A 15036-nucleotide genomic window follows, 5' to 3' on the forward strand; every position below is an offset into this window, starting at 1 on the left:
AGGATCTCTATTAGTGAGTGCAGCAGCAGTCTGAAAAGGAGGAAATCTGTTGAGGAAACTCTGAGAGAGTCCAGTCGTTAATAGCTCTCTCTTCTCTTCAATTTTTTTTTCTCTTTTCTGAAAATCACAGTGTTGACTGAAATTTGAACGGGTAGGAAAGATGAACACAGACATAAGTTATGTCTTCATATACCTGAAAGTATGTCCCTGAAATTCTACTCTCAGCAGAACCATATGTGCTGTAAAAATCTTCCATGTCTTCTGATTGGGATCAAATTTTCAGTTTTGTTTCCAGTATTGTTCCAGTTGTCTGAAATAGCTAATTTGATATCCTCTCTATAGTTTTTTTGGGGTAACCGTCTTTTCCCTTTTCCATTTGCAGTGTTGAGGAAGTTGTGTTGTGGATAGATAAAGGAGACCACAGAATCTGTATTCCTTTGCCCTTCTAATCCACAGAAAGCTGGGGCATACTTTTTTTTCTTTTTCTTTTTTTAATACAGATACCTGGTTATACTAAAAACCTCAGAGTTTGAACAAATATAAAAAATTCAGCCACTTTTATTGTGCTGGCATTCAAGCATAATGTATATAGTATATAATGAGGATAGCATAATGTATATAGTATATATGAGTATAATGCTGGTTAGGTAATGCCATCATTTCTGGCAGGTGTACTTCAGTAAGCAGTATCCTGTTGCTTTCCCTTTCATGATGGTCTTGATTCTCCATTAGTAGTGAGAAGAGCAGGTGACTGCAAAGAGCTTGCATGAGTTTGCAAGGTTCTGCTTTAATGAGCACTAATCCTTTCATTTGATTGTCTTCTGTTTAAAACACCAACACAAGTGCTTCCTGCAGCTCAGCCCCTGTGCTCCTGTTCTCTGAAAGAAAATGTGGTACACCAGAGGAAGGGTCACTCCATTCTAATGTACTGTCTTAGACTTTTTCTCTAAGGCATCTGTGGCTGCCTGGTATCAGTGGTGACTACTGAGATAGTTTCACTTCGTCTTGACAGTTAGGTGTTTATGATTTTTGCTCATAGTGGCTTGGCTTGAGTGATAATATAGTGAGAAAGGGAGTTGATCTGAAGAATTAGAAGGGGAAACAGCAACTAAATATTGGCAGTAGGGCTTAACACTTTATGTCAGGAAGGTAGGAGCCACAATTGGTTTTGATTTAAAACAACCAAGTACTCTAGAAAAGTGACAGGAAAGTCTGAGGTTTTGAACACTTCCTCTGAGTTGACTTAGGAAGGACAGAGATGGTTAAAATCCTTCTGTTTGAGGCATTAAGTAGTGATAAAGTAAATGATGGATTAATCCTAGGCTTCTGTTAGTGAATAAGAAGACAATGTATGCAAAGAGAGGTATGTTACATATACTCCTACTCTGTAGGAGTATGTAGTTGAACTATAAAAAGTTTTTATAACCATTCTCCTCATAGATACGAAGTATTCTTCCATGTATTTTACTGTAGGAATTTTGAAGGTCAGATATGAGTTGGTTTTAACTGATCTTCTCGGAGGCACCTTTCCCTTAGCTCAAGGGCACCTCTTGCATATCCTGTGGTAATGTAAGGAATGGAAAAAAGCTGAGCAAGACTGCAGATGGAACCTTGGGGTGATGTCAAGCCATGCCAGCCTACATCCAGGCCACTGCTGGGCATCTCAAATGGGCATTTGCTGCAATGTGTCTGTTTGTACTCTTTGGGACAGCATGTGAAACCATAAAGATCTATATGGATGCAGCTTTTCCCTTCTGAGCTCTGTAATCTGGCTGCTATGACTGGAGGAAATTCACCAAGCAGGAGAAAATATGATGCTGATCCCTTTGCCAAGCTATATTTATCTTTTTCTCCCAGAGGTATGCATTCCACCCACACAAACATATGCAATGGTGTCACCTCTAATCTCATAATAGTTTTTAGGAAACCCTAGCATGTTCAAGCAAAAATATCCAGAGCCTGTTTTTTTGCTAAAGGATAGGCTGTCTGCTATCTCTTCCTTTACACTTGTCTTTGCATCGATTATATGCCACTGAGTAAGTGCAATTTGAGAATTAGTCTTTTTAAACTGCCTAATATGTCTTTACACCACTATTTATTGGCTCTGTTGCTTTAAAAAGAGTTGCTTTTCCAGGCTCAGGATGCACGAGCTTGAAAAAAAAAAATTAGAGCCAACTTTTCTTCAGGTGCAGCATCTTCATACAGTCTGTCATTTTGAGATGTGGCCCTTACTGTTTCAGAACATGGTATAACTGTATTGCAATTACATCATGGATCAGTAGAGAATGCTATTGATCACTGTGGCCTGAGTGATTTCTGGCTGGTGTCAGGGAAATATCCTGTCCAAAACAGAATAGAATGGGTCAGCCATGGGTGATGTACAGCTGGATTTTCTGTTCACTGTTGTTTAGTGAGATGATAATCACTGGCAGTTATTGCTATAATGCTCATGAAAGAGTGACATTCAGCATCCTGTGGGGAGTGAGGAAGGCAAGTAGCAGAGTACACATGATGGAGTTGGCTCTCTGAATCCCAACCCTTAATTGTATTGGAATTTGTTGTGCCGAAGCTGAGGTCCCTGCCACCATGGGTGGCCTGAGGACTAGAGGAAAGCCAGTGTCACTCCAGTGTTCAGAAAAGGCAAGAAGGAAACTACAGGCCAATCAGCTTCACTGTGGACAGGTGATGGAGCAGCTCTTTCTGGACATCATCTCAAAGCATGTGGAGGAAAAGATTATCAGAAGTAGTCAACATGTTTTTCCTAACGGGAAGTCATGCCTTACTAATTCAGTGGCATGAATGGATAGATAGATGAGGGAAGTGCAGGCCATGTTGTCTACCTTAACTTCAGCCAGGCTTTCAACTCTGTCTCCCACAGCATCCTCATAGGAAATGTAGGTTAGATGAATGGGAAGTGGGGTGGATTGAAAGATAGAGCTCAGAGGGTTGTGAATACTGGCACAGAGTCTTGCTGGAGATCTGTAACAACCGATGTTCCCCAGGGGTCAGTACTGCTTCCACTCCTGTTCAGTATATTAATCAGAGACCTGGATGAAGGGATAGAGTGTACCCTCAGCAAGTTTGCTGATGATACAAAACTGGGAGAGGTGACTGACACATCAGAAGGCTGTGCTGCCATCCAGCATGACCTGGCCAGGCTGGAGAATTGGACAGAGAGAAATCTTATGAAATATATCAAGGACAAGTGTAGGCTTCTTCTCTTAGGGAGGAACAACCCTGTGCACCAGTACAGGTTAGGGGATGACATCCTGGAAAGCAGCTCTGTGGAAAAAGAGTTGGGAGTGTTGGTGGGCATCAGGATGACCATGGGCCGGTAATGTCCCCTTGTCACATCAGCCATAGCATCTTGCAGTGCATCAAGTAGAATGTGGCAAACAGATCAAAGGAGTTTATATTCCTTCTCTATTCTGCCCTAGTGAGGCTGTATGTGAAATACTGTGTCTGGTTCTGGGCTCCCCAGTTCAAGAATGGCAGGGTTCTGATGGAGGGGCTGCAGCAAAGGGCTATATAGATGAGTTGGTGACTGGACCATCTCTCTTGCTAGGAAAGGCTGAGGAATTTAGGTCTTTCTAGTCTGGAGAGAAAAATACTGCAGGGGGAGCTTATCAGTGCTTATAAATACTTAAGCAGTGAGTGTCAGGAGGATGGGGCTAGTCTTGTTTTCAGTGGTGCACAGGGACAGGACAAGAGGTAATGGGCACAAACTTGAACATGGGAAGCTCCATCTACACATGAGGAGGAACTTCTTTACTTTGAGGGTGACAGAGTACTGGGCAGGCTGTTCAGAGAAGTGGTGGAGGCTCTGTCTCTGGAAACATTCAAAACCCTCCTGGTTGCCATGCTGTGCACCCTGCTCTAGGTGAACCTGCTCTGGGAGGGAGGTTATACTAGGTGATCTCCAGAGGTCCCTTCTAATCCCTGACATTTGTGATTATGTGATGCTGTGAGTTCAGATGAGCATACTTGGGCTTAACCATTGAACTGCTAGGTGTCTCATGGGAAGCATCTCTGAAGGGGCAAGGAGCTCCAAAAAGCTGGCAGGTCTTTAAGGGCAGCATTCTCCAAGAGCAGGGGAGATCCACAGAAAGACCAGTCATGAGACTGACTTGGCTAACCAAAAAGCAGAGCTGTGTATGAAAACATAGCCTTCAAGGGTTGGAAGCAGGCAAGAGCTGCCAAGAAGGTATCCAGAAATAAGATCAGGCATGTAGAAATGGTTTCAAGAAAAGCAAGTCTTGCCTTTACTTGGAAGGGATACTTAGAAGGGACGCCAGAGGCAACAAGAACTTGAGCCATTATATTGATATAAAAAGCTGATCAAGTAAAAAATTATGAAGTGAACATATTAGTGACAGCAGATAATTTCAAATGGGAACCGGTATAGTAGATTCTTTTTTTATCTTTGTTAGGAAAAGTATTGGTGAAAGAGGAAAAACTGTTGAAAATAATTTTAACTCAGTGAATTGAGTTCTGTACCTTTGTTACTGTTAAGGCTCAACCCCTTGAGTATTACTGGGGTGGTAAAAGACAAGTCAACGTTAGAACTGATTTTTCTTGCAGCATGACTGTAAGAAGATCATCTTGTTGTAACATGTCAGATCTTCTGTCAGTGCTCCTTCAGTAAAATTCTGTAATCTGTAAGACCTGCTGATATAACCTGCCTTTTTTGAACTTCTGTACTAGCCTATGTGAGATTTAATTTGTCAGACCTGTATACAAGGAATGATGTTGTACTTTGATAAGAGAGCTGTGATAAGTGAACACTGTGGAGCAGTTCAGATTCGGTAAGACATCCATAGTGTGTTTCAGAACACTTCAGCATTCATATACCTGAAGCTGAAGAGTTAATATTATTTCATAACTTTTTCTAGTCTGTCATAAACTGAAACTGACATTCAGAATTTCTATATGCAGAACTCTGATCTTCTAAATATTCTTGAGTCATTTCTTGAGTAATTTTTGTGACTCTAGAGAATAGACTCAGGTGAATAAGGTGGAGGGGGATATTCCATCAAGGCTTCTCTTCAACTGTAGTTGCATTGGCCTGCCTACTGCAGTCCTTGCAGGCCAAGGACCTTTCAAGAAAGCTGGAATTGAAGTGTTTCTCAGGTCCTATCCTTTAATGTAGCTGATGCCAAAGTGGCTTGTCCCTACATATTTAATTCTCCCCCAATCAATGCACCTTTAGAGAAAAGTTTCTGTTCTTGGCAATTGTTTTCATAATTCATGAAAAACATACAGAAATCACTTTTTTTTTTTTTTAAGAAAATTCCTTTTCAGAGCATTCTAATCATGTTTGTGAAGAGCTTTCTGTGAATGTGATGTATGTAAGTCAGTATGCTGGCTTTAACAATGAAAAGCAAGCTACACATTTTATCATTTGTAGCCTGTGAGCCAGAAGTCCTGAACTGAAGTGTTCCTGCAAGATGATTGTGTAGTGGGTTGACCCTGCCTGGATGCCAGGTGCTCACCAAGCCCCTCTTTATCACTGCCTCAACTGAATAGGAAAAAAATATGATGAAAGGCTCATGAGTCAAAATAAGGACAGGGAGAGATTGCTCACCAATTACCACCATGGGCAAAACATATTCAACTTGAGGAAGTTATTTTAATTATTATCAGTCAGATCTGACTAGGATTATGAGACATCAAACCAAATCTTAAAACACCTTTCCCTGCCCCCCATTCTCAAGCTCCATTTCACTCCTGCTTTCTCTACTTCCTCACCCTGAGTGGTGCAGGGGACAGGGAATGAAGTTCAGCTTGAGTTCATCACACATTTTTGTCTGCCGTTTCTTCCTCCTCATAGAAAGGACTCCTTTTCCCCTGCTTTAGTGAGGGGTCCCTCTCACAGGAGGCAGTCCTGGGCAAATACACTACCTCTATGGAAGCACTCTATAGCATTTTGTTTCCATATATCCTTTCATGTAAACAAACAGTTTTTATAGCAGTAGACATCGTTAACTCCTCTGTAGTTCATATAAACAGAAACTGTGAGGGTGGTGAGACACTAGAACAGGTTACCAAGGGAATTTTTGCCCCCTCCCTGGAAGTGTTCAAATCAAGGTTGGATGGGGATTTGACCAACCTGATCTAGTGAGAGGTGTTCCTGCCCATGCAGGCGGGTTGGAACCATATGATCTTTAAGGTGCCTTCTGACCCAAACCATTCTGTGATTCTGAGTCCCTCATGCAATGTGCATTTCTTCATAATGAAGATGATACCCTTCCAAGGGGTGCAGTCCTTCAGGAACAGGCTGCTTCAGTGTGAGCCCCTCAAGTCCTGCCAGCAAATCTGTTCCAGCATGGGCTTCTCTCTCCATGGGTCCACAGGTGCTGCCAGGAGCCTGCTCTAGTGCTTCCTGCAGGTTCACAACCTCCTTCAGGCATCCACCTATTCCAGCAAGGGTTCCTCTGTAATCAGTAGTTGGATAACTGCTTCACCTTTAACCTTCATGGGCTGCAGGGAGACAGCCTACTTCACATGGGTCTTCACCGGGGACTGCAGAAACATCTGCTCCAGCACCTGGAGCACCTTCTGCCTCTCCTTCACTGACCTTTGTGTCTGCAGAGTTGTTTCTCTCACATACTCCCCCACATCTCCCTGGCTGCTTTTGGGCAGCAGTTTTTTTTTGTTTCCTCTTATATACACTATCTATCCCAGAGCTGCTAACACTATGTGATGTGCTCAGCCTCTGGACAGCTGATGGCACATTCGTCCTGGAACCAGCTGGCACTGGCTCTTTTGGGCATGGAGGAAACTTGTAGCAGCTTCTCACAGAAACCACCCTTGTAGCTCCCTCTGCTGCAAAAACCTTGCCATGCAAACATCAAGTACAGACCAAGTACAGATTGGTGTTCTCAATACCAACAAGCCTGTTACATAGGTGGTTTAAAGAGTTGCAGTGATAAGTACTTGAAGTGTGTGGAGTCTATCCTTCCTGTAATTTGTTTAACTCTTTTGGTGTTGGAGTAAGTTGGAGATGCTATGCATATCAAAAGAGTTAAACCTGTTTGTAATCCTTGTGGAAACCATTTAGTCTCCATTGATATTTAAAAGTAGTTCTGCTCTGCATTGGCAGAGTAAATATTCATCTACTTTTTAACTTTGTATTTCAGACGACAGTGCAGTGTTCAGTCATTCTGCCAAAGCAGTAACAACCTGGATGGACCTTGAAGTTTGAGCATTCACAAGGAACAGGGGATCACTTTGGAACTTCCAGAGGTTACAGTATCTTCAAAAAAATGTACAAGTATAAAAAGAATTAAGTAAACATTGACCAACAATGGATGGTAATGATTGATAATGTATAAGATGGCTAAAGTTAGATTTTGAGTGTGTTTTAAATTCAGAATAGCTTTACTGTCAAGCTGGATCAGGCAGCAGCCAAAGGAAAAAGTCACTAGGGAGTTGGCATGCTCTGTTAAGTGATACTTTTTAGTTGATGGACAAAGGAAAAGGGTAGGTAATATTATGTTGTGGTTTCATAAAATAAGATCTAAGAAAACAGATTCACAGATCATGCTACATGCTTTGCTATTTCCGCCTTCCAGCTTTTCTCTCAACAAGGTAGATGGTTACAGTTCGCTTCAGAAATATACCAGAAAAACAGACTATTTCAAAATAGAATTATTTTTTGCATACTATTTTTATACATTATCCATATTTTTATTTCAGTGTTGTTTTTTTACAAGCACTAGTTTTTGTTTGTGTGGTAAAAGATGTGGTTTAATAATTGTGGTGGTTCCTTCACAGCAGAAGTTGTCTAATGAATGAATGGTTTCATTTTAAAAAACTCAGTAATGCCTTCAAGTTTGTGCCTGAAGATGTACTAATGTGACTTGTAGATCTGTACAAAAAGTACTCTGCTGCCTGTGTCCTGAACACTGTGCTGGCGTTTTGCTGCTCCAGTGACCTGAACAACACTGTTTTAGTTTCACTTTGAAGTGATGAATGTGCTTGAGTGCTTTGAATGTATACATTTCATTTTCTAGTACAATTTTACTTCAATAAAATAATGTGCTGCTTCTTGTCTAGTAAATAAAAAAAATGAAACCTATGCTTCTCCAAACTGAGTGGAAATTTGGTTTATTTTACTTCTAGTCATTAGTGAGTGAATATTGTTTATCTGACAATGACTTGACATTTGTGGAAGAGGTTGGTTGTGATACCCTGTAAACACTACTTTGAGAAAGACCACTTCTAGGAAATACTGTACTGCCTAGAACTTAAGGTTCTTAAGGTTAAGACTCTGAACCAACAGGGATTTCTGAGACAGAAGTGGGTCAGAGTGCAGCTGAAGCCAAGCAAGGGAAAGATCAGAAACATGAAAGATAGTTATATTTAAAGAAAAAAAAAAAATTACATAAGCTTTTGAGATTGCTAAAGACACACAGTCTCTTGGTGTGAAAGTGTCCAGATTTGGACATTCTGTCGCTAGCAAAACCAGTACAGATGCTTTGCAGATTTAGGGGAAACTTTAACTAAACTTAACCAACTTTCCATACTTCCTGGTGTTTGTTGAAAGAACTTGGATTGTAGAAGCTAGGGCTTAAAGCCTTACAGAGAGAAGGTTACAGATCTGACATGCCTTTTACTGCCTGTAACATCTAGCCAAATCAGATGGCTGGCCTTGAAAATTGTTTTCATTGTTGTTATCTTTGCCCCCTGGACAGGTTTAGTGAAATGGACTGGAGCTATAAAGTTCATATTTGGATGTTCTAAGAGAAAATTGGTTTTGGGTTTCTATTTTCAATCCTCCATGGGTGGTTTCTTTTTTAACAATCTGCAGAGAACAGTGCCTGTTCTTAGACTTAAAATGTCTCTCATTTGTCCAAAGTGAAATGACGACAGAGGACTTCATTGATGGATGTTACCTCTTTTCTCTTTGACTGTCTCCCCATGACAATTTTATTTTTTCCAGCCATCATTCAGTCTGTTTGTTGTGATGGATTTGAAGTTGCATAGTGTTGACACTCCTCCTACAGCTTAACATCAGAATCAGTATTAACAAATAATAGCTTGAGGTTCTAGGACAACCACATCTTGGCCTGGTAAATGGCTTACCAGCATACAGAGTGCAGAATTGTTGCTGTTGCCTAGTTTTCAAACATTTCAGACTCCAAAATGAATGCCTCTCAAGGAAGATGTTGTTGCTCCTCTTAGAGAAGCTTTGAATCTTCTCTGTGCTAAACATAACCAGTTACACAGTGGAATCTCTTATACCAAATATTATAAATACAAATATATACCACATACATGCATATTTTTACAGAAAATAACAAAGCTTTCAGTACCTGACTGGTTTTGATGTTTGTGTCCTGAACTGGTACATTTTAAAAATTCATTTAAGCCATCATTACAGCAACACAAGTTCCTTAAGATAACTTGCTGATTTGTATGGCTTGAATGCTTTCAAGGGTACTGGGAGAATGAGGTTGCCCCTTGAGCTAGCAGGAACTGCTGAAGAACAGTCTCATGTTCCTGTGCAGAATTTGCCATGGGGGAATAAAGAAATGCAGCTGGGAAGCAGTGAATGCTTTAGAAATAATTATTGAAAGCCTAATTTTCTTCCCCAGGTATATAGAGGGGAGACTGAATGGGAGTGATTGTAAATAGCAGAGTTGCATGAAGCAGGAGCCGTGACAATATTAGCCAAGGGCCTGGGAACTACAGAATCTGTAGCCAACTGATTCCTCATAAAATTTTCACTGGGCTCTAAGGGAAATGTCAGATCTCTGAACTACATGAAATGTCCAGATCCATGCAGACCACAGACAGAAGTGTCACTGCAGAGTAAGTTCAACATGCAAATAACAAATGGGAGAGGGAGACGTACACCCACTCACTGGAGATTTTGTCTGACTGTCTCTCCCAGTGGCAATCATTAGGAGTTCTGCTTCATCTTTGTGCACGTGTCACATGCAGCAGATCTCCTGTGTTGACTGAAGAGACTTCTGGATATGGACTTGGTGGCCCTCATACCTAAACACTCCTTGTCTGTATTGCAAGCCAGCATCCCACACTTTCTTGTGTTATGTATGTTTGCTCTTTCTGACTGTGGAGTCACTACTCTGTCCTACCCTGCTTCTCACTTGTTGCATGTTATATTTTGCTACCCCAGCTATCAAAGGCTTTTAAAGTCCTTTTCTCCTGGACGAGTTACCAGTTTGTTTTGCATGGAGCAGTGTCTTTGTTAACAGTGTAATATACTGATGCCAGCACTGTGTTGCAGGTTCAAATACAGCACAAACTAGACAGTGAGGCGGGCCATGAGATTTACCCTTTTTTTCCCTTTTCTGTTTCCTTCACTTCATTCTGTGCTGCATAACATTGATCTGCCTTGCTAGCATGAAATTGCCCACTCATATCTCATTTTCACTTAGCTAACAGTCACAGTTTCATACTAACAGCATCCAAAGCATCTCTCAGCATCAGCACAGGTGGCATGTGACATCAGAATTTAGTTTCTATATTAGTATTCAAAACAGTCCCAAGAGCAGTTGAGGTTCCCAGAATTGTAACCAGTAAGAGAATATTTTGTTTACAGAAACCAGCTGAGTATCATTAGCAGAGAAATTAATTCAGGATGTGCTCAGAACTGGGCGGGATCAGCCAGAGACGGAAGCTCTGGCTTAGACTGTTTCAACGTCTGCTTCCTCTCCCCATTGTAATTACAATACTGACTGACACAGGACAGTTTAAGATAATTTAAATTAACATTTAAGCCTTCAGCAAAAGTTTGGGATTGTTTATTTACATGATTGTCAAGTTCTCCACCACCTTTGCTATGAACTGACTCACAAGTTGTGGTGCAAAGCAATATTTGACTAAGCACACTCGGAATTATATTTTCTGTCTGAAAATCAAGGTGTTGTAGGTGGGGCCTAGCTGCTTGAATTTAGGAGATTACAAAGATTCACATCTAGAACTGATCACAGGTATCTAGAACTAATCACAGTTGGGGTTTTTCAACTCCCTACAATGCATCTTGTGTACTTCTATGGCTGCTGCTCCCCACTTCTAGCCCCCCATCTCCTCATTCTTGTTCTTGCTCCAATGTAGATTAAACACCTCTTTTCATGAGTTTCATCAGTTCACAGAAGCATTAAAAAGCAAAAGTTGTCATTTCCCCAGAATGGAACAATGCCCAGCATATTAGCAGGTTCAGGCAGGTCCTAAATGGCTGCAACGTGGCATAAACCGTGGGGCTGCATGGCCAAGTGGCAAGGGAAAGGGCTTTTCCTTACAACACCTGAGGAATCTGAAGTCTGCCAGTTGTCCTGAAACTATGCTCCAAAAGGGAAGCATTCTAGTTTGCAGTAAGTCGTGAACTGATTCTGGAATTGATCCTATTTCTATGGGAAAAACTTCAGGCTGAAAAAAAAAAAATTAAAATTTGGATTGTCTGTTTTCTGTAGTTCTTGTAAATGAGCAGGAAAGTCATTGCCCAATTCCTAGCATACGACTGGCTGTCTGGATCTCTTCATCTTTGTTTAACCGTATGGGAGAAAATAACACCATCCTGGTGTTTTTACTGAAAAGGAGTACAAAGATTCTGTGTAGGTAAGAAAGCCCACACTTAACTCTGTACCTGCATTTTCTATTTCCTTTCAATTTTACTCCCACAAAACCAAGCAGTAAGGAATAACATTTTGTGATTAACACTGAATACATAACCTGCTTCCAGAAACCGTAGGCAAATATGATTGACACTGAATCTTCCAGGCTTCTTCTCAGAGCAGAGCAAGATAAATGCCTTATGGCCTCAGTAGCAAAACCAGGAAACACAATGTTTTAAATTCATGTGAAATAAATCTGAGTGGAATCCAGGAGTTTCTCCATTTCTGAATTAACATTTTTTTCCATGGCTATGTAGGCTGCGATTGTCTAGAAATTGGTGTTGACTGACACAAAATGTGAAGGTAACTTCTGCACATAATTTTGGGAGCCAGCTTGCTAGATGAGTCTGTTTGCAGGCTGTTCTTTTTGGGTGCTTGCACATCAGTATTTTCAAATATTCCACCTTAGGGCAGGCATTCCTTACAGAATCAGGTTTCTTCTGCACATTATTTAGCTTTACACTTGGTGAAACAGTTTGTATTGCTGCCAGTGAACAGAATCTCATGAACATTTACTGAAAACACCGTTGAATACAAGTATACAAGACATATATACACAAATGAGGTGTACTCAATTGTAATAGCTTATGTGTTTCTTTACAGCTGTAGAAAACAAACGGATGATTGTGCAAATTTGCAGAGTATCTTCAAATCCACATTTTTTAATAGCATTGCCTAAGGGCACAATACGAGATCAAGAAACAAAATACAAGTTTCTATGTACACCTTGAAAAGACAACAAATTAAGTTCAGGTACCGTGTTCAGTCCTCAGATTTGGCAACATGCGTAACCAAGAATAACGCCCATAGTAAGTGAAACAGATCTTAAAGGAAATATGAAGTCTGTCCAGCTGTTCATTTTCCTACAGTATGGTTCCTCTAGCACAAGGAGGATGACATCTGATCTTGGAAATCCTTTAATTTGAGCTTAGAATCTGTGTTTTACTAATTATTGCTTTATAGGAAGCAGGTTTTGTATGAGCTGTGTAACAAGGTTCTGAAACATGTTTTGTGTCCATATCACGTTCAAACATTTATTCATTCTTTTGTATCTACCTGAAGATGAGCCAGCAAGATAAGCCAGTGATACTAGGTGATACTAGGTGATACTAGATACAGAAGTTGATACCAGGAGTTGCTTTCCCCTTTAAGTGCACATAAGCAGGACAGTGTAATTAGCTGTGTCCCTGATCCATATCCGATATAAATTCTCTGCTCCTTACTCTTACTAGTACTCAGACTTAACTCTCAATTCCTTCTCTGGCCCTTAGCCTGCTCAGGGCCTAAGGTGAAAATATATCTCAAAAACCTGTAAAGCTAGTGGTGATCAAATGCTTGATCTCCATAAGCAAAGAATGCCCTCTCTGCCATGATTTCGACCAAGCAGGGTCCACTGTCTAATTGTAGGTGGCACTGTTCATCAGCAATCTGCACTGGCTGTCTGAAGAGATGAGTTTTGTTTTAGAAGCCAAACAAAAATGTTGATCTGGGATGGTTTGGTGTGGGGTAATGCTCATCATGCATGCTGTTAGGCTTAGGCTGTGTTTGCCTCCCCCTTTCTCCAGGCACCTCTCTGCTGAGCTGAACCTGCCTCTTCCCCCTGTGGAGTATCTGAACACTGTGCCTCTGCCCCATCCTCCCAGCTCTACACATGCCTGTTTTCCTGCCTTTTACACAGTCCTTGCTGTCAGCCACTAGAATCATAGAATCATAGAATTGGCTGGGTTGGAAGGGACCTCAGAGATCATCAAGTCCAACCCTTGATCCACTACCGCTGCAGTTACCAGACCATGGCACTGAGTGCCACATCCAGTCTCTTTTTAAATATCTCCAGGGATGGAGAATCCACCACTTCCCGGGGCAGCCCATTCCAATGCTTGATCACCCTCTGGGTAAAGAAATTCTTTCTAATGTCCAACCTAAACCTCCCCTGGCACAACTTGAGACCCTGCCCTCTTGTCTTGCTGAGAGTTGTTTGGGAAAAGAGACCAACCCCCCCCTGGCTCCAACCTCCTTTCAGGGAGTTGAAGAGAGTGATGAGGTCTCCTCTGATCCTCCTCTTCTCCAGACTGAACAGCCCCAGCTCCCTCAGCCTCTCCTCATAGGATCTGTGCTGGAGTCCCTTCACCAGCCTGGTTGCCCTCCTTTGGACCTGCTCGAGGACCTCAATCTCCTTCCTAAACTGAGGGGCCCAGAACTAGACACAGGATTCAATCTGTGGCCTCACCAGCGCTGAGTACAGGGGCAGAATCACTTCCTTGGACCTGCTGGCCACTCTGTTCCTGATCCAGGCCAGGATGCCATTGGCCTTCTTGGCTACCTGGGCACAGTGTTGGCTCATGTTCAGCTTCCTGTCAATCCAGACTCCCAGGTCCCTCTCTCTACTAGCTTCAAGTAGAGAAAAAGATGTTTGTCTTGGGACTTTCCCCACCTGGGAGATCAAACTCTTCTGTTCTGGATTGGAAGGAAGGAAGGAAGGAAGGAAGGAAGGAAGGAAGGAAGGAAGGAAGGAAGGAAGGAAGGAAGGAAGGAAGGAAGGAAGGAAGGAAGGAAGGAAGGAAGGAAGGAAGGAAGGAAGGAAGGAAGGAAGGAAGGAAGGAAGGAAGGAAGGAAGGAAGGAAGGAAGGAAGGAAGGAAGGAAGGAAGGAAGGAAGGAAGGAAGGAAGGAAGGAAGGAAGGAAGGAAGGAAGGAAGGAAGGAAGGAAGGAAGGAAGGAAGGAAGGAAGGAAGGAAGGAAGGAAGGAAGGAAGGAAGGAAGGAAGGAAGGAAGGAAGGAAGGAAGGAAGGAAGGAAGGAAGGAAGGAAGGAAGGAAGGAAGGAAGGAAGGAAGGAAGGAAGGAAGGAAGGAAGGAAGGAAGGAAGGAAGGAAGGAAGGAAGGAAGGAAGGAAGGAAGGAAGGAAGGAAGGAAGGAAGGAAGGAAGGAAGGAAGGAAGGAAGGAAGGAAGGAAGGAAGGAAGGAAGGAAGGAAGGAAGGAAGGAAGGAAGGAAGGAAGGAAGGAAGGAAGGAAAGAAGGAAGGAAGGAAGGAAGGAAGGAAGGAAGGAAGGAAGGAAGGAAGGAAGGAAGGAAGGAAGGAAGGAAGGAAGGAAGGAAGGAAGGAAGGAAGGAAGGAAGGAAGGAAGGAAGGAAGGAAGGAAGGAAGGAAGGAAGGAAGGAAGGAAGGAAGGAAGGAAGGAAGGAAGGAAGGAAGGAAGGAAGGAAGGGTGAATTACTTACACTGCCTCCAAAAATCAGCTCCATCACAGAAATTATTCTCTCCCAGTAACTTCCCAGGGAAGTTTTGGGTTTCACCATCTCTGAGGCCCTTGGGAAAGCCACTGTCTTTGGGCAGGGCTTTTTCGGGTGCGGAGAGGCTGCATTAGGATCCTAGGGAGAACACCACTTCCCTGCCGTG

General features: G+C 42.1%; 1 protein-coding gene across 1 annotated transcript in view; it reads left to right on the forward strand.

The window, feature by feature from the left end:
* Nucleotides 1–8092, forward strand: part of MTAP (methylthioadenosine phosphorylase) — a 33014-nt gene extending 24922 nt beyond the window's left edge. The window contains exon 8 of the mRNA XM_071731914.1: nt 7140–8092. Within this exon, the coding sequence (XP_071588015.1) occupies nt 7140–7178 (39 nt within the window). The 3' untranslated portion in view covers nt 7179–8092. The remainder of the gene's footprint in view (nt 1–7139) is intronic.
* Nucleotides 8093–15036: the final 6944 nt, after the last annotated feature.

This window comes from Heliangelus exortis, chromosome Z (assembly GCF_036169615.1).
Source record: "Heliangelus exortis chromosome Z, bHelExo1.hap1, whole genome shotgun sequence".
NCBI lineage: Eukaryota > Metazoa > Chordata > Aves > Apodiformes > Trochilidae > Heliangelus > Heliangelus exortis.